This window comes from Diplodia seriata (genome assembly GCF_021436955.1).
Source record: "Diplodia seriata strain FDS-637 chromosome Unknown scaffold_1, whole genome shotgun sequence".
NCBI classification, from domain to species: Eukaryota; Fungi; Ascomycota; class Dothideomycetes; order Botryosphaeriales; family Botryosphaeriaceae; genus Diplodia; species Diplodia seriata.
This window is the reverse complement of record NW_027117308.1, coordinates 4,340,271-4,359,173: the sequence shown is the minus strand read 5'-3', so window position 1 is coordinate 4,359,173 and position 18,903 is coordinate 4,340,271. Positions and strand designations below refer to the sequence as shown.

Sequence of the window (18,903 nt, the reverse complement as noted above, 5' to 3'; positions counted from 1 at the left end):
GGTGGTTGGAAGTAGCAATAAGCAGCAATTCTTTCCTCTCCAAGTTCTCAACAGCGGTAGTCCGACAGAATGACAGTCCATCGGCCAACCAGTGCCCTAAGAGCAGTCACCACGATGTTTTGGGATGGATCCCACTCTTCAATGGAGGCTGTGGTATCAATTTGACTACAGCATGGCAAATTCCTTTTCTAGTGCCCTCGAATCTCGCAAATGTGTTGACAGAAAGTTGAAGATGCAGAAATATACGTCTACCGAGAAGCTAACTATGTGATAGGGCCAAACCATATAATGCATTTGCTATCCCCTGACAAAACATGCTTCGACTATAGGGGTGATGTTGACAAGAAAACGGCATACCCTTTAGATCTTTACCTCAGCCAACTTCTCCACGACATGTTTATAAAACCCTGCCTGTAGCTGGACTGCTTGAACCGGTTCCTTTTCGTCAAATTTTCTACCCGTAAAACCGTCAACCAGCGCTTCTGCGCCTATCAGGCATGCTCGAATCACCTGCTCCAGCACCACCCCCGCATGTGACTTTACATGGCCCAAAAGCTTGCGCTCGCTGAGAAGCCGATTGCGCACCCTCAGCGTCGTAGACGGGCGAGCCTTGGGCAGATCGATTCTGAGTATGCGGTCAATCGGTTGCCAGTACGCAATCTCGAGGAGGATGATGCCCAGTGCGTAGATGTCGAAGGTCTTCTGGAAGCTGGCAGCATTGTCTCCCTCCGCCCGGCTGCCCTGGACGTCCGGATGGCGGTAGAGGTCGTACGCCGCGTTCTCCGGCGGCTTCTCCGTCAGGTCCTCGTTCTGGGCCGGGCGTGCGTAGTCGAAGCCCGACAGATACGGCCTCGAGAGATCTAGTTCCAACGAAAGCGGCTCGCCGTTGTGGTTGTCTGGTCTGAGGTCTTCCGGATCGAGCTCGCACTCGAAGAACAAGATGTTCTCGCTCCGCAGCCCCTTGTGCAGCCAGTTGACGGCGTGCAGCTCCTCCAACGCCTTCGTGACCACCTTGGCCAGCTTCGCTCGTTCGGTCAAGCTGGGCATGTCCATCGTCCCCCGCTCCGTCGCACGCAGCAAGTCCAGCAGGCTGATGGGCTGAGTGGACGGCGGCACCGACGACGGCTTCTCAAACACGACACCGAAACGGCAACGGTCTTCCCCGGTCTCCGTGTCGATGTCGCGGAAGTATCCAAGGCATTGGGGCGCGCGGAACTGGCACGACCGGCTGTTTTCCTTGAGCAGGACGACAAGGGCCTCGATCCGCTTCACGACCTTGTGGTCTGGCTCGCCGTCGAAGACACGCGGTTCGTACGTCTTCCATTCGATCCACACGCGCTTGCTCCCGAATAACGCCTCGGCCCGTCGATTCTGATCCCCGTCGTCGTCCTCGTCCGATGTCATGGTGAATAACACTGCTGGTAGCTCGACATCGGTGATACTGCTCGCGTCGGGCCCTAGCTGCAGAGCGGTTGCCCGGTCGTCGGTGAGAGATTGCTGGCCGCTGATGGCCGTTTCGAGGGCTTTGAACCGAGCCAGCTGCGTGAGGCTCCTGTTGGGCAAGCCTCTTTCTTGCGCCTCCCCTCTCACGTACTCCATTGATTCCACCCGGGACAGGGGCATCAGCGGCAGGTCCTGCAGCAATTCCTTCGCACGAAGGGCCAGGTTCATCCGGCCCGAGCCGTGAGCGGAAGGGAACGAGCCGTGTGCATCGGATCTCCCGTTGCTGGTCAAGTTCGACCATTCGCTGCCGGCCTTGACAATCTCGACCAGCTGGTCCATCTTGTTGTTCAGCTGGATGATTTGATAGCATGTCTGCTCCTGCCGCAGGTTCAGATGGGACAGCTGCTGCGTGGTGAGCAGCTCTCGCAAGAAGTCGTTGAGCCGCGACAGCCGCAGCAGCAGCGCCTCCATCTTCTCCTTGTCGAAGGCGGCCCATCGCAGGCGTTTCGGGAAGCTGCGCGCGCCCTTGGCCCAGGTCAGCGCTTTCTTCAGCAGCTCCTCGCCCTCCGGGAAGCGCGTCTCGAAATCCGTGTCGGCGGCTCGCAGCAACGGACGGGGTGACGAGGCCTCTACGGCGGCCGCCGCTTCGTCGTCGTCCACCTCGAAGTCGAAGATTTCATCGACGACGATGAACGGCTTCTTCAGCCTCTCGAGCGGGCCTTTCCTGTAGCGCGTCTCGTAGCGGCCGAACTCCAGCAGGAGGTTTTGCTGCTGCTCGAGCACGTCGTGCAGCAGACCCTTGTCCGAGCTGCTGATGACGAGCTCGTCGTCACGCACGCCCACGCCCGCCACGTGGCCCCAGTCGAGGAGCCGGTGCTGCTCTTTCTTCAGTTGGATCCGCATGTACTTGTGCTCGGCCTCCATGTGCCGAGCTTCGGTCAAGAGCTGGTAGCCTAGGGGGCTCGCGTCAACACGTAAGGTACACGAAATGGAGTTACTGCTCAGCGGACGTACCTTTCATGCATCCTGAGAAGACCTGGAAGGTCAGCGATACTGCGCCTATTCCAAGATCCATGATTTGTAGCCAATGTCAAGCCCTCTCTTTCAAGGCAAAGATTCAGAAACGAGACAAACACTGAGCGAGGGACTCAACAAAGTCGGCAGTTGTTGATCAACGAAGCACGGAGAGAAGTTAAGGAGACGACGAGGCGAAGAAGAAACACTCGGCAGCTCAGTCAACCATCGACCCGAAGTCGCGGAGGGCGGACAAGAAGTAGAAAAGAAAACTCGAGTGCAGCGGGGCGAAGCTGCGGTTGCATGCTGTCCAGGCTGTACACACACAGCCCCGCAGCCACGATCGCCAAAACCTCTGCAAAAGGCACACACGAGGCTCTCCCATCAGCCACTCCATTCCCCTTCCCCATCCGCCTTGACCAGGCTAGGTCACGTCTGTTTTCTTTTTTCTTCTGATGGCCCCTTTGGTGTTCCTCTCTCTGCAACTTTCCGAACAGCCGCTCGCATGCACATGCACCCTGTCCGGATCAGACTCCATGCATGCGCCACCCAGCTCTGCCTTCTCTCAGCCGCAATGCCCATGCCCTCCTCTTCTCCCTTCCTCTCCCCCCGACAACCTTTTCCGATAGAGTAATGCTACCTCGTCCAGGCACCCTACTCATGTTCCGCATAACAGCCTCGGCCGTTCCGTCATCCGGCCCCCACCATCGCTGACCTCAAGGCAGCCTGCCCTAGTTGGCCCCCATGTCCGAGAAAGTCAGTAGGCAGGGACAATGCGCAGAATAAGCAAGAAGCTGTAGAAGTAGTACATAAGCAGTGGTTGCAGCCTAGCGAAGGAGTCGTCGTGCGTGCGGCTGAAAGTATGCATGTACGTATGTATAAGTCATCATAAGATAAGCGAAGGCGGAGGAGCTGGGGAAAGTCCAAACGAAAAAACATCATCGGTAGTGATCGGCGCAGCGGCATGCACATGCGAACTGCGTGCCATCGTCGTGCAAAAAGCCCTCGCCGAGGCCCCTTTCTGGATGATGCATTTCCTTCTCCGCAGGGCTGACGATGAGCTGGCTTTCCCCAAGAGGTGACGAACGGATCATACGACCGCCCCGTCTCTCTTTGGGTCGCACACGGCATAGGTATATGCGAGCCGTGGGGTGATGGGGTGACTGGGTTACCCAAGTCGTCGCGCAAAGGGCTGCCCTCGCCTCTCCCAATCTGCAGAGGGAAGGAATGTGATCGGCGTGGCTGGCCGCCGTTGTCCACGCAGAAAAGGAAGGAGAGGTCATCGTAGCTTACCGGGTCGATTCCGCGGTGCAGATCACGTGCTGCAGAGCTTATGTGTGTAGCTCGAGTAGGCGGAAAGGGCGTACAAGGGCAACGGGCGCCGTATTGCCAGATTAGGCAATCTTCCAGCTTTCCCTGTTTGCCTCGATCAGCAACGGCAGGCACGACTCGTGCTTTTTGCCGGCGCATTGCCGTTGCCTCGTCATCGCCGTCACTTCCATGCTAATCGACCATGGCCAGCAAGAAAAACTGATACATTGCCCGTTTGAGGGACTTGACGTCTGATGAAGATTTTGCCTGTTATCGAGCGCCTAGACCACGTCCGACCCCGCAAGTTTCAGCCTCAGAACGAAACCCTCGAGTCAAGCCCACCATCATCGCGGCCGGTTCATCGAGATGCATCTGTCGTTTCAAGGCATCGGCCGCAATCATACGAGAAAAAAGCCGCTCAAGGCTGCCAGGACCATGGAAAGCGAGACCGCTCTGAAGTTCGGGGAAAGCCCCACCATCATGACGACGAGCTACACTCTTACAGACGTGTCGCCGAAGCGTTCCTGACTCGCTTTCTTGAGGGGGCGCAAAGACATCCGCCGTCTCAGTTCCCCGGCCGCATCATCATCATCATCATCATCTACAACTTGCTCTTCGCCCCCTTCTCCTCAACAACCCTCACGACCGCCCTGCCGTTGCTCAACACAACCTTGCCGCTCTGCTCGACCCTCGTCACGAAGCGAATCTGGTCCCAGCCGGCCGGGAAGCCTTCGGCAGGGCCGACGCGCCACATGTCGGTAACAAGGGTGTCGCCCGGCCGGACCGGGCTGGCGAAGCGGGCGGCGAATTCTTTGATGTTGTTGGGGTCGGCGCCGCCGAAGCGCTTGAGCACGCCGTGCGCCGTCGAGTTCCACGAGTACAGGCCGTGCATGATGACGCCGCCGAAGCCCATCTGCTGCCCCGGCTCGGGCGTGGCGTGGAGCGGGTTGTAGTCGCCGTTGAGGCTGATGTCGTGCTTTAGTGTCTTGTCCCTGTGAGACTTGGGGGAGTTGGGAGCTCACCGATACAAGTGCGCCGTCTCCGCCGTCGTCTTCTGGACAAAGGTCGCGTCGGGCTTCTTGCCCTCGGGCGGCGGGTAGTTGACCGTCTTGGGACCTGCACGTGTCACCCATTAGCAACTACCATTCATGAACAAACCGGACGAGACCACAAGCTCACCCTTTGGTCCTCCCCAACCCCCCTGCCCAACCATGAAGCCGCTCCCAATCACTCTGCTGTACACATCCCCGGTCTTCTTCTCCACCAGTAGCGTCTCCGTCTCGATGACAGTGCCCGGCTTGCCCTTGTCATAAACGCCCAGCACCTTCTGGCGAATCTCAAACGTGCGGCCCTCGGAGGTCACAGGCAGCGGCTTGAGCACCTCGATCTTGCGCTCGCCGTCGACGCCGCGCTTCTGGTCGAACTTGGGGACTCCCGGGATCGGAATCGCCGACGAGCGCGCGAGGAAGTCGATGACTTCCTGGTCCGTGTGCTTGAAGGGGAGGATGAGCGGGTAGGTGGGAAAGGCGGCGAAGGAGGGGTGGAGCTCCTGTTCGTTGTCATGGTTAATTCGCTGCCATCACTGGTATTGAGGATCTGAATTGAAAAGGAAATAAAGAAAGTTGGAGCCATTCTGCTCCCCCATCTGGTGTTGTATGTGATTCCGCTCCGGCCATGCCATCGTAGCTCTCCCCAGCAGCGGCGGCATCCATGGCGCAATCATGCAAGCACGGATGCAATCCCGACGATGCGCGAGCTTGGACGGACGAAAGGTGTGGAGTAGATAATGCATGGAATAGGCAAGCAGGCTAAAGCAGCAGCTGCGGCTGACAACAAGCGGGGCAGGCGAGAAAAGAGAGGGGGCGAGAGATAAGGGCGCTCCAATGGTACAAGCCGAAGACGAGGCGAGACATGCAGATATAATAATGAAGCACACCACACGTACATAGAGGAAGTGGAGCTCGTCGACGTTGACGCCGATGCTGTTGGCAAAAAGAAGCAGGTCGCGCTTCAGCCATGCCACCTCGATCGGGGGGAACTCGAAACCGACGCCGGGACCGCTCATGGTTGGATTTGGAGAGGGAGGTATCACGAGGTGAGGGAGTGCGAGGACGTGAAGACGGCAGCAGGGCTTTGCGCGGAAAGGGGGCAGATGTACAGACGTGAAGACGGAGGGCGGTTACGCGTATGACTGCGGGGAGGGCGAGGTGAGCTTCCGAGCAATGGCGCCAGAAGCTGGGCTGATGAGTGAGGATGGAGAGCTGCTCTCCTCAGCTGTATAGCCGGTATCGCTCCAGCCGCCGAACTGCCGAGGTCCCTTTCGCTGCTGAGCCATTGCCTGAGCGTGAGCCTGAGCCTGCAACCACGACATGCACAGCATCATCACCACTATTGTCGCGCAGTAGAGCAAGCCCGCAGCTAAGCCCGCACAGCCGCCGCGCCCAAGCCCAGCATGCGACACGGCCAGCACCCAGCACCAGCCACGCAGCTCTCTTCGTCCGAGGTTGATGACTAACGGGCCACAAACCGCTTGCTGCCAACATCGATCAGCGGCCGATTTAGCTCATGATGCTAGCACCGCCGTCAGGCCGCACGCTAGCTGCCTGGCTGCTGCCGGCTGGTGGCCGCATCCTTCGAGAAGGAAAAAAGGCGCGATAAAAAAAAGTCGCGTCGATGCAAGACACGCACGCACAAACGGCGGGCGAAGCGCTAACCAACGCCAGCCAGCAAGCCAGCAAAGCCAGCAAGCCAGCCCAACGCCCGCCGAAACCCTAGAAGAAGCCACACATACAAACCCACCCACCACCGCGGTGGACCCACGGACCTTCCATCGGTAGCCTATCCATCCCAAAGCCAGCCGCCAGAGCCACTAAGCCCTGAGCCCGCCCCGTCTTTTTCTTCCTTAATAAGAACACGCTCCCGAGACGGAAACGGGGCTAGCGAAAACCCGTCCACCACCCATGTCATCCCAAACCCCCCCTCCCCTCCACCGCCCGCAAAAGCCCGCAGTGCCCAATCGCGCGCGCACTGGCGCCGGCCAAGGGACCCGCGAATGACCCCTCCATTCCCCCGTACCGCCCGCAGCTCGTCTGAAAAATTTCACCACCACAACCCGGTCCCCTAGGGTCCCACAAGTACCGCGGCCGGCGCAGCATACATCATCCTGCACCACTTTTGTGGAAATCACATCACAGGGGCCTAATTTTGACGTTTGAACCGCGACTTGTTGCTTCCGAACCCGAATCATGTTCATTTGTGTGGTGCCTGCTCCCAGCGCATTTCTGTTGTGCTGCCCGTGGGCCTTGCTTGCTAATGCCTTTGTCCCGCGCCCGCCGACGACTACGAATGATGTATGTACACGATACCCTCCACGCTGTCCCTGGTTTTCGGTGTGCTTTCTTGTGGTCAAAAGCAAAGAAAAACGCAAAAAGGATACGCAAAGGACCAGTAGACCAAAAATCGGAGAACCATACGACAGAAAAACATGCTATGATGCTCCGTCCCATGCATGCAAACGACGAGTGAAAATAGAAATAAAACAAGACTACGAGGGGCCGACGGGTAAAGCGAAAGAAAAAGAAACAAAACAATTAACTCCAGCATGCTACCGAGAGCCATGGTTGCGTCCGCGCGCATACAATGGGCGTGCTGGCTTCGAGTGTACATGCGCCTGCCCAGCAATGGCGCACCGACGGCTCCCGGACACTTGCGGTGAAGGCCGACCAGCGTGCAGACGTGTCTATTAGCTGCAGCCGGCCCGACCTCACAGGAAGCATTTGCAATCCCCCTCCCAGCCCGCACTCGCTGGTGATTAAACGAGCGCTGGGGTATCGCAAACGGCCAGAGAGCCTGTCGTCGTGCTGTATTCCTTGAATAACCGGAAGTCCGCGTCGAAACAACTTTTAAAGTGATCCAATCTCGTGAGACCCGACCTGCTGATAATCAACAACGCTCATTGCGCCCGCGAGGCGACGAGCTTCAACGGGCCAAAACGTGCACAAAGTTCGCTCCGATTTCACCCGGCTTGACAGGATCGGCACGGCTAGCGTGCCTTCGCGCCGCGAGATCAGCATCAAACCTCGAACCCGGCGCCGTTGTGGTTGTTGAAGATGGAGTCGTCGTGCTCGCCGCTCGGCAGCACGCCGCTCATGCGTTCCGTCCGCGTCGGCGGGTGAGCCTTGTCCCACTCGGGGTTCTGCAGTTGCCCGTCTTCCTCCATCTCGAACTCGCGACCGCCAAAGTGCTCGTCGATGTGGTTGTCGTCCACGAACGTGAACCCCTTGAAGTTGGCCTGCATCGTAGGCGACAGAGGCGTCGACGCCGGGTTCATTCCGGCTGCAAGGGCTGCTGCCCGTGCGTTGAGCGACGTTGCCTGGTTCAGCGCGTTGGTGAATTCAGGGTCAAAGTTGGACGTGTCCAGCTCCGACTTCAACTTCGGCTTGAACGGCGGGACAAGGTTCTTCTTGGACAGGGCATCCCAGTCAATGTCTCCGAAGAAGGGGTGTGCCTTGAGTTCCTCGGCGTCGCGGTTTGCGCCAAGGCGGTGCTTGGGATTCCGGTTGAGCAGACCCTTGACAAAGTTCCGGCCCTCGGTGCTAAGCGCATCGCGAGGGAAACGCACCTTTCCAAAGGCGATGTTCTTGTACATCTGCTGCGTGTCCTCGGCGTAGAAGGGACTCCAGCCGCAGCACATCTCGAACACGAGAACACCAAGCGACCAGAAGTCGACCATCTTTGTGTAGCCATGCTCATCCAGCAGGACCTCCGGTGCCAGGTACTCGGTCGTACCACAGAAGGTGTTAGTGGTGTCGTTCTCCGTCAGGTTCGCCTTCGACAGGCCGAAATCGCAAAGAGCGATGTGTCCGTTGGCGTCAAGGAGGATGTTCTCCGGCTTGAGATCTCTGTAGACAATGTCATGTTCGTGGAGATGCTGCAGCGCCAAGATGAGCTCGGCAATGTAGAACTTGGCACGTGCTTCGTTGAAACGCCCTTCCTTCTGCAAGTGCCAGAAAAGCTCGCCGCCAGACATGTAGTCGGTGACAAGGTAGAGATCCGTCGGTGTTTGGAAAGAGAACTTCAATCCGACAATGAAAGCCGAGTCGGCCATGGCAGTGCGGACCAGGATATTGCGCTCGCCAAGCGTGTGTGCGACCTCCTTCTTCTGCACAATCACCTTCTTCGAGAGAACCTTCATGGCGTAAATCCGGCCAGTGTCTTTCTTGCGGACCTGGAAGACTTGACCGAACGTGCCCTTTCCAATGAGCTTCAAAATCTGGAAATCTTCCGGGCCATAGTGCTTCTTCTCGACCTTCTGGAAATCCACCCGCAAGTGGATCTCTCCGGTCACAAAGTCCTGTTCGCCTTCCCGAGGTTCCAAATGGAACCAAGCATCAAGAGGCTTCTCGTACTCGACCAGGTTGGGGCAGAAACGAACGTGGCCCAAAAAGGCCTCGTTGTTTGATTTGTCGTAGACGGAAACGTCGATCTCAGCGTGGTCGCCGACGACGTCACTGCCGAAGGCATTAGTGGAATTTCAGTGGGGATTGGCGGAGTCGGCGCTTACAAAACGGCATTGTGGTCCCACTTGGGATCGCTGATCTCATTACGGTCCCTGGACTCCTGAGGGTTCCATCCGTGGTTGCTGCTTTGCCTGCTCCTCATTGGAATCGCCATGGCTCTCCCGGAATCACTGTCCGTGCGCATCATGGCCATCGATCCTCTCGGCGGCTCCTCTCCCTTCTTGGGGCCATCTGAAATATCCTCGGCCCATTGGAACTGGCAGACCACATAGGGATCGGTGCTAGGCCGCAACCCGCGACCCTCGGTGATGACAACAGACAGCTTGCCTTTGGGCGCGATGACGCCGGTGTTGGAGCCTCCAGTCGAGCCGCTGCTACGGGCAGACTGCGGAGGTGGAGGCTGGGGCTGGGGGTTTGAGGTGACCTTTCCTTCCTGAGACTGAGTCCGTGGCGTTTGCGGCGGAGTGTTCTGAGCACCACCCACGTTTTCAGTTAGCGTCTTGCCCTCCTCATTCGGCGATGACGACTCTGTAGAACACCGGGAAGCGGAGGGGGTGGCAACGTCAGAGTGAGAGAGGGTGGTCGGCGGGTTGCTTGGGGCAGTGCTCGAAGGAGTCGAGAAGTGTGCAGCAGGAACAGCAGTCGTGGTGGTGACGCTAGACACGGGGTTGGAGATCGCAAAAGTCTGTCTTCGTGGGGTGGACGCGGAAGAAGAGCAATCGTTCTTGTCCTCGGCAGACTGTGACAGCGAAGGGGAAGAGGGGCCGCTCGTGGATGTGCTGTTCTCGCCCTTGCTCACTCTGTGCAGCGAAGATGCAGAAGAGGCTGGAGGCGTAGGGTAAGAGAAAGAGGCATCGCTCTGCGGCGCTGATAAGCGCTCATGCGGCAGCAGTGGGGGAGAGTCGTCCTCGCCACCCGCGTGCTTGCTCGGCGAGCTCGGCGCAGTGGGAAGGGCAGCAGCGCCCACTGCCGGCTCTGGAGCGGGCCCTCTCTCCACGCCTTCACCGCGCTGCGCATCGCTGCTATCTGAGGGCTCTTGGGGCTCTGAGGGCTGGGCAGAGGCAGAGGGGCCGGACAGCGACGTGCGGGGACGGAAGACCGAAGGAATCGGGGGGAGAGAGGAACGAACCTGGCCAAAGTAGCTGAGGATGCCGGGCTGTCGCTTGTCGGTCGGGTCCGGACGTGGTGTTTCGATGCCCGGGGGCGTGGAGCTGTTGGAGCCGATGTGATCGTGATCGTCATCGCCGACTCTGCTGGAGGCGACCAGGCGGTTAGCGAAGCGCATGGCGAGGAGCGGCATGCGGGCGGCGAGAGCGCTGGGGAGAGCGGTGCAGGCGTGGTCTCGCGGTGACGGCAGCGCGCAGTCTATTTCAAGAAAACCGTGTGTAACGCTATTGGCGGGCGAGAGCTGGTCGAAAATCGAACGACCCTCGTCCTCTCCCGCAGCCAGCTCGGCCCGATCGGTGCTGGTGCGAAGGGCTGGCAAGCGAGCGCGCCCCAAGAGCAGCGCCCGCTTTGGGATGTGCGACTCACCTCTGCATCATGGCCTGGCGCAGCAGGTCGGTGGCCGCGCTGGGAGCCTGGTCGTGCGTCGCCATGGTGGTCCAATGCCGCAGCGGGCGAGGAGGGCGGAGGGCTGGGGGCGCTGGGGGAGGTGCTGCTGTTGCTGTTGGGCCCGGCAAGACGGCGTCGTCGATCGACAGCGTCGGTACAGCGCTCAGAGACTTGGAGCTCTGCAGATGGTGACCCGGGCGGCGGGCGTGGAAGGCACTCAGTCGTCGGGATAGCGGGCGTGGTAGGCGAAGTGGAAGGTTTTCTGCGCTCGCTGCTGATGCTTGTGCGGCCGGGCGCTCATTTGCAGTGTGCGGGTGGGAGGGCGGTGCGGAATTCGAGGACGCGGGCGGCGTCGCGGCTTTGAGAGGTACTAATGGCAGCGTCATCTTCGCTCGCGTGGCCGGCAGGACGGGCAGCCCAGGGAGCCCGTGAGCCAGTGCGCGAGCAAATGTCCGGCCGAAGAAAACGACCGATGCCTTGTCCCAAAGCCTATTGGGCGCTAGGTCAGAGGCCTCCGAGTCGGTGGGGCTGATGAAGACAGCCCGGCGTGGGCAAGTGCGCGCGGGCTCTCCACCACCGCGTTGCGATAAAGGCGCGAAAGACGTAAGAACAAGGCGCCTGAACCACCGCGCCCACCGTTTAATGCAGGGTGCGGCCCACAACGCTGACCGCTTCCCCTGGCATGCATCCAGCGCCGCCCGTGGTGACTTCACGCGCCACCGCTTTGGGCGGCCATGGCCATGCCAGCGCCCACCCACGCAGAGAAACCACCGCCGTGGGCTGCGCTGACCGGCGCTCGCTGCGTCGCTAATCAAGGAGCGCTGCTGTCACGCCATGAAGCGTTGCACAGCTGGGACGGATCGTCAAGCATCGCCCATCCTCGTACAATCGCCTGCAGCTAGTCCAGCCGCGCACCAGCCTGCACATCCAGCAGCCAGCCAGGCAGCCAGCTACGCCGCTCAACTCGCATTGCGCCGCCGCGCCCGCAGCCAGCTGCCCGGGCGGCTGCAGAAGCACCCGCAGAGCTTCCCGCCCGCGCCGCGGCCTGCGTGGGCGCCGTGTTTGTCGAGATGCTCTCCTGCAGGATGCGTGCAGCGGCAGTCCAGGCTATGACGCAGTGCAAATCCACAGACATGTGATTCCTGGGATCGCGAGTAAGGCATCGTGAACCGCCCTGGTGGCGCTTGCCGGCGGCGGCGCCTCCGAGCGCTGACTCAGCCGCCGATAAGATAAGATCTGCATCCGCATCGGGCGTGGCGCCGACCGTCGCCGTGCTGCGGCTGCGAGTTGCTGGCCGGCCGCGTCTTGACCAGCATCGCGCGCGCGAGCAACAGAACGCACACCATCGCGACCACCCGCGTCCCGCGCCTCGCCCACACGCCCAATCTCGCCCGTCGCAATGCCTCCCCGGCGGTCGCGCGCAGCCGCCGCTGCCTCAACTCCCATCAGTGCGCTCGACGCCACAGCCCTTCATCTTTTCACCCAACTGACCGTGCTCCCAGGAACGCCCACGCCCGCCGTCGCCGAGTCCGATGCAGACCCCCAGGAGTCGCCAGATGAGACGCCCGCCGAGCAGGACGCGGACGATGATGTCGCCACGCCCGCGCAGGATCCAGATGACGAGGCCGAAGCTGAGGCAGAGCCCGACCCGCCCTCGGAACGTTCATCGCCCGTAGTACAGCAGTTCCCGCGCAAACGCCGCCTGGGACGCCCGCCCAAGAACCGCCCGCCAGACTGGGACAATGCCGACTCCAATAATGACAACGACTCGCAAAGGGGCACGCCGGCCAAACGCCGTCGCGGCCGCCCATCCACGGGCGGCTTCAGAGGACGACCCAGAGGAGGCCCGTCGCACGTCACGCGCGTCCCCATTGACAAAGAGGGAAACCTCATGGATGTGGTTGACGATGAGGTTGCACTGCCCGAGGACGCCGAGGGAGAGCAGAAGGTCGACAAGATGGGCAACTTGCAGGGTGGTAGAGACTACCGCGTGCGCGTCTTCACCATCACTGGCCGCGGAGACAAGCTCTACATGTTGTCCACTGAGCCGGCAAGATGCTGCGGCTTCAGGGACAGCTATCTGTTTTTCACCAAGCACATGCAACTGTACAAGATCATCGTCAACGAGGAAGAGAAGCGCGACTTGATCGACCGCGAGATAATCCCGCACTCGTACAAGGGACGTGCAATCGGTGTGGTCACTGCCCGCTCGGTGTTCAGGGAGTTTGGCGCACGAATCATCATTGGCGGAAGGCGAATCATAGATGACTACTACGTGAAGGCGGCGCGGGAGAAAGGTCATGTCGAGGGTGAACTCGCGGATCCGAACGACAGACTGCCCGCTCCCGGTGAGCCGTACAACAAGAACCAGTATGTCGCCTGGCACGGTGCTAGTGCAGTCTATCATACAGGCGGCCCAAGCGTCCCGATGCCCAATGGCAAAGCTGTACCAGGAAAGCGAAGGATCAATATAACGTCTGCCAACTGGCAGTTTGAGCACGCACGGGCTGCGAGGTAAGACCGCCTTGCGCCTCTGTTTTGGGCTGAAACTCAACGCTAACAATGCTAATGCGTAGCCGCTTCAATTCGGCCCTTGTGGCTGCTCGGCGCACTAATGTCGAGGGCGTATACGATCCACACACGAACCAGCTGCACTATCCCAAGATCATGCAGCCAACCCACGCCCGCTGGGAAGAGCTATCTGTCACAGAAGATGATGCTGAAGACGACACAACGCTTACGCAGAAGCGACTTGCGAATGGTGCCTCTGGTCTTACCAATGGCACTTACACCAACGGCGCCACCAACGGGACCATAATTGCGAAACGGTCCGGGAAGACCGCCTTCGAGCCGGTCCCTGGCGTTGTTGCGCGCAATTTCCTCATTGTCGACACCTATTTCGAGTCTGCACCAATCACTGGAGCTGGAGTGCCGGGTCCCGATGGTGACTTCCACGACGTAGGCGTGAACGGACTTCCAAATGTCACCGACGAGATCCTTGCTGAGTTGCCTCCTGAATGTCGGAAAGCACTGGACGAAGCGAAAGAGCAGGAGCAAGAATGGAAGAGCAGGTGGCATGGTGAGGCTGTGGATGGCTGCAGGAAAGAACTCAAGATTGGCTTTACTGGCGTGCCGGTCTGATATGTCACGGTGCAACCCTTTTAGGGGGGCCGAATATTTGGGTACGGAGGGATTCACTTTGGCGTTTGGATGCCTTGCGGGCGGCGGGGAAAGCAAAACGTACTCTTTTCTTTTTGCTAATGATTTAACGGGCATTCAATATCCCCAGATCGATGGGTGGTGTACAACATTCAAGCTTTCTGTTTTGCTATCGTTGGGAGAACAATAGGGGAAACCCATCGCGAAGTTTGTTGTTGACGATGCTAGACGGAGTACCGTCATTCTGCTGATAGAGTTGTTAGGTATGCGAAGCCGACGAAATAGGATTGCTCACCATATCTTCTGATATTATGCGATTCATATTATCAAAAACGTATCTCCTACTGGTATTGACAAATATGGCAGAGCCAAGAAAGGGTATCGCTCGAATATTGCGTACCAAACATTTGTCCCAGTCATGCTACGTGCCTTACTCTATCTTTGAGGTCCCACCCATGCCACAATTATCTTCACTCTCTGGCTAGACACTCCAGATCCAGTCTGCGATTAAGGCAATGGCCACTTCCTCACGGTCTTACAATGACACCACCTTCTAATGCCCTCCCGGCCGCCTACATCATTCCCCCTGATCCTCTGGCCCCGTCTAATGGGCCACCACCATCAGGGATTCCAACTTCATCCGACTAGCCCCAGCTCCGGTCATGCATTGCATATCTAGCGAAACCCTCACAGATTAAACTTGTCCGTGTGCTGAAAAAATGCATGGCAGCTGGGCATTCGTGGGACTTGGCGGACAACACGGCGGTAAACAGCACCCTTGCAGATAAAGGAGAGAGAAAATTAGAAAAGTAAGAAAGGAAAAAGGGCGGCGGCTGCTTTCGGTCGACAAAGGTATGACGACGACACGCACAAAGGTCCCCCTTATGTCCAACGGCCAACTAACCATCTCTCCTTCTCCTTCTTCCATCAGATGCAATAGTTGGACGTTTGAAGCCCTTTCGCGGTAGAGGAGAAAGAGAGAGAGCGCGGAGGCGAGGACGAACAGCTATTCGCAGTTGCAGCTCCAGCTGAAGGAGCAAAAGTAACGCCGCACCCTCCAGACAAAGCACCGGAAGACTACGGCTGCGTCTTCCTGGCCCAGCATGGCTTCTGTCAACGAAACGACATGCCCGCCACCGTTCATATCGGATGCGGACTTCCAGCGGGGAGGAGGATGTAGGTGGAGCCCATCTCCTTCATTCGTCGTCGCCACTCACCACCAATCCTCGAGGGACGACAAGGAGATCAAAAGCTAACCAAACCTCTTCAACCCCGACCACAGACATCCAAGGCCGCTTCTGCGGCATCAATCCGAGCGCGACCCCGGGCCAAAAGTGCTGCCTGCCGTGCCCGGTGCAAGACTGGGTGTACCCGGCGGCCTACGTGCGCCGGCTGAAGGTGGCCAACTACGTCGGCATCAGCTCCGTCGCGCTGTGCGGGCTGCTCCTCGTCTCCTTCCTCGTGCTGCCGCCGAGCCGCAGCAGCCGGCACTACCTGACCGTCGGCGTCACGCTCGCCATCACCTTCTTCTCCGTCCCCTTCGTCGTCCCGCTCGGCACCGACCCGGCCATGTGCCACGACCGGATCACGCCCAACGGCCAGGGCTCGGACGCGTCGTGCGCGTGGACCGGCGCGCTTCTGCTGCTCGGGGCCATGGGGTCCGCGCTGTGGAGTGAGTAGTAAAACGGAAGAACAGATCCTACCTTCTCATCATCAGTTCGCAACCGTGTCCCCATCCAACACCATCTTCTACCCACACTCGTCTCCAGGCCACTGTACTGACGAAAAGATGTCCGTATCAGTCCTTTTCCGAGCCCTCTGGCTCCACCTGCGCGTCTGCTGGGACATCGACCCGGGCCGCCCGTTCATGATCCTCTCCATCCTCGCCGGCATCGTCGTCCCCGTCGCCTTCACCGCCGTCAGCATGACCGTGACTGGCGTCTCGTACCGCACAGGCCTTGTCTGCTTGCCAAACCACAACAAAGCCATCGTCACCTTCTGGGCGTGGGAGGTCGGCTTCGCGGGCGCCGCGTTGCTGGTGCAAGGGGTCACGACCGGGTACTGCCTGTGGGTGTTCCTGCGAGTTTTGGTTCGGGGAAAGAGGGGAGGCGGTAGTGAACGTGCGTCGATGGTGCCGGCAAGTAGTGGTAGTGGTCCCGGGCATTCGAGCCTCGCAAGCGAGGGATCGGGGCTGTCGGCGGAGCGGTCGCGGAAGACGTGGCGGCAGGTCAGGCGGATCATGCTGCTGCAGTGGCGCCAGATAGCATTGACTGTGGTGATGGCGGTCGAGTCGCTGTTCTACATCATCGTTTTCGTGGCGCAGGACACGCGGTTCGGCGAAGTGGCGGCCAAGGCCAACGAGCCGGAAGCGAAGACGTGGAGCGCTTGTTTGGTGTTGACGGGTGGGGACAGGGCCGCCTGTATGCAATATGCGGAAAAGCTGGCCATCTCGCAGGACCTGGTATTGGGATCGCTGCTCCTGGGTTCGGTGAGTACCATTATAGCCCTCTATCCCTGTACTTCACAACTGACCTACCTCTTCCAGCTCATCGGTACCCAAAACTTCCTCCTCCTAGCCAAATCAAGCATCTTCATCGGATGGTGGGAGCTGCTTGGCCGCCCTTTCAGTCGCTTTGACCGGCGCGGTTCCGACCTCCCCTTGACCTCCCTCAAACCCCCAGAAAAGCCAGAGGGGCACGCACTTCGTCCCAACACTGCCAAACCCAGCACGGCCAACACCCAAGATTACGGCACCAATGGCACCACGCCCCTCATGGCAACCAACAGCTCCGCCGCCCCCTCCAGAGCATCCATTCTTTTCGGCGGCGGCCACCGCCTTCCGCGCTCGCGCTCTTCCCACCGCAACTCGTCATCCACCACCTCCTCCAGCAGCTTCCATGGCATCGCCGTCGACATGCCGCCCGTCACGGTGAACAACCCGTACAAGCTCTCCCTCCCCTCGGAACGCGCCGCCTCGCAGGGCACTAACCCAGCCGAGCGCGCCCGCCTGGCCCGCGTCGGCGACATCGTCGACCTGCACAACCTCTACGCCACCGACGTCCGCGACGACAGGCAAGCCTTCAACGCCGCGCGGCCGGCGACGCCGCCGCCGCCACCGCTACCGTTGAACATCGCCAAGTCTCTCCCGAGAACGAAGAGCACAGCGACGACAGGCAGCAAGGGTGGTCCGGGAACGTCCGCGGTCCAACCCCCCATGGCGGCCTCGGCCGCCTCTCTCTCCCTCCCCTCCCGCACCCCTTCGCCCTCGTCCTCCTTCTCCTTCTCCTCGTCGACCCCTCCAGCCCTCCGCGCCGGCGTCCGCGCCCACGACAACGCAGCGCCACCACCACCGTCATCATCCTCGTTGCCACTCCAGCCAACCGCCTCCTCCACCTTCCTGGCCCGCAGCGCAACCGTCCACACCCCACCGCCTCAATCCCACATCCCCGACTTCCTCCGCCCCAGCCGCAGCATCGGCAACCTCCTCACCCCGACTGCCGCCGCCGCTGGGTCCGCCACGACAACAGCCACGACGACGACGACAGTCGATGGCGGCGGCGGCGGTGGCGGCGGCATCGCCAACATGCACCGCCTCCCCTCCTGGGTGCGCGGCGGCGGCTCGTCGTCGACGATGACGGCGGACCTGCGGGACGCGATGAGGGGGAGGGGCGGGTTGGCGCTGCATCCGGTGCGGGCGGACGACGAGTTTGGTGGTGCCGGGGGGCTGGCGAGCGGCAACGGTAACGGCAACGGCGGCGGTGGCGGCGAGGCTGAGAGCGGCGTTGGTGTTGGGAGGGGTAGGAGCGGCGGCGGCGCTGGAGACGAGGCTGCTGGTATGGGTGGTGTTGGTCGAGTGATGGTTGGTGGCGGGACGAGCGGCGGTGATGCGGAGGGGAGGAGTGGGAGCGGACGAGGAGGCGAAGGGGCGGCGGGAGGAGGAGGTGGTGTGGTCACGACGTTGAAGGAGATTTTGGATCAAGGTCCCGGCGGAGCTGATCAGGATGGGGGGAGAACGAGGGAAACGTCATGATGAGTTGTGGGAAACGGCCGGCTCCACGTGCGGCGTCGTCGTTCGCCTGTAGATCTTCTTGTTGGCAAAGACATGAGAGCAATGAAAGAGGAGTGGAGAGTAGGAGCGTGTGGAGTGAGTGGTTGATGCGTGCGGGGAAAGAGAGTACGTACCCACCGGTGTCCGTTCATACCTTCCTTTCCTGGTTGAGACTGGGGAACAAGCAGCTCGACTACTGCTAGAGGCATCAATCCAATCGGAACCTAGTTTTCCCCCATCTCCTACAAACGTAAATAGTGCTGGCATGTCGTCAAAGACAGCGCTCGACACGACATCTTGGCATCATACAAACCGCCATGCGTGGTGGTCATCGGCCAGAAGTGTTGTATGTAGCGTCGATCACTCCCTCCATTCAGACGCAGCTCACCAAAAAGAGCAGCAACAGGCCGACTTCCACCCCCACCCCCACCCCCACCATCCAGACGAACGCAACCGCCCCTTCTTGGCCTGGGGGGAGGAAGCAAAGGGGAAGAAAAAAAGGGCAAAAGCCACACCCGCCGCATTTCTGCCCGAACCCCAAACAACAACGGGACACTACCACTCCTGCAGCAGAGAAGAGCGGGCGAAACCGCTCCGCAAAACGGCGAACTTCCCCTCGTGTGCCGCGAACGAATGGGGCGCGCCGCATCACACATCACCATGCAGCCGAGCTATTTTCGCCATTGGAAGAAGTAAGGATGCGAACCGGCTTGCGCCGGCCGCTTCGCGTCAACCAAAAGTGCAGTACCATTACTGGCATGCCGTGCATGACCACGCGCGACGGCACCTGTAAGAAGGAGAGACGCGGCCCGGGCGGAGCGCCGACTGGTCTACGGGTACCTAGCGGAGAGTGGT

At 59.9% G+C, this 18,903-nt stretch overlaps 5 protein-coding genes across 5 annotated transcripts; 2 read left to right on the top strand and 3 right to left on the bottom strand.

Annotated features, from left to right (window-relative positions):
• Positions 1–360: 360 nt before the first annotated feature.
• SLS55_001260 (uncharacterized protein) lies at positions 361–2,464 on the bottom strand (the record flags this gene model as incomplete). The annotated part of the gene is made up of 2 exons (XM_066772756.1): positions 361–2,396; positions 2,458–2,464. The coding sequence occupies 2 exons, from the start codon at positions 2,462–2,464 to the stop codon at positions 361–363; spliced, it is 2,043 nt and encodes a 680-aa protein (XP_066638035.1).
• A 1,905-nt stretch (positions 2,465–4,369) lies between these two features.
• Positions 4,370–5,833, bottom strand: SLS55_001259 (uncharacterized protein; the record flags this gene model as incomplete). Its single annotated transcript, XM_066772755.1, has 4 exons — positions 4,370–4,760; positions 4,791–4,884; positions 4,948–5,317; positions 5,714–5,833. The coding sequence occupies 4 exons, from the start codon at positions 5,831–5,833 to the stop codon at positions 4,370–4,372; spliced, it is 975 nt and encodes a 324-aa protein (XP_066638034.1).
• A 2,007-nt stretch (positions 5,834–7,840) lies between these two features.
• Positions 7,841–10,885, bottom strand: SCH9 (Serine/threonine-protein kinase; the record flags this gene model as incomplete). The annotated part of the gene is made up of 4 exons (XM_066772754.1): positions 7,841–9,278; positions 9,332–9,815; positions 10,203–10,603; positions 10,821–10,885. The coding sequence occupies 4 exons, from the start codon at positions 10,883–10,885 to the stop codon at positions 7,841–7,843; spliced, it is 2,388 nt and encodes a 795-aa protein (XP_066638033.1).
• A 1,355-nt stretch (positions 10,886–12,240) lies between these two features.
• On the top strand, positions 12,241–13,982 carry NPL6 (chromatin structure-remodeling complex subunit RSC7; the record flags this gene model as incomplete). The annotated part of the gene is made up of 3 exons (XM_066772753.1): positions 12,241–12,289; positions 12,344–13,355; positions 13,418–13,982. 3 exons carry the CDS (start codon positions 12,241–12,243, stop codon positions 13,980–13,982), a joined length of 1,626 nt encoding a protein of 541 aa, XP_066638032.1.
• Positions 13,983–15,789: 1,807 nt separating this feature from the next.
• On the top strand, positions 15,790–18,030 carry SLS55_001256 (uncharacterized protein; the record flags this gene model as incomplete). The annotated part of the gene is made up of 1 exon (XM_066772752.1): positions 15,790–18,030. One exon carries the CDS (start codon positions 15,790–15,792, stop codon positions 18,028–18,030), a length of 2,241 nt encoding a protein of 746 aa, XP_066638031.1.
• Between the last annotated feature and the right edge of the window lie 873 nt (positions 18,031–18,903).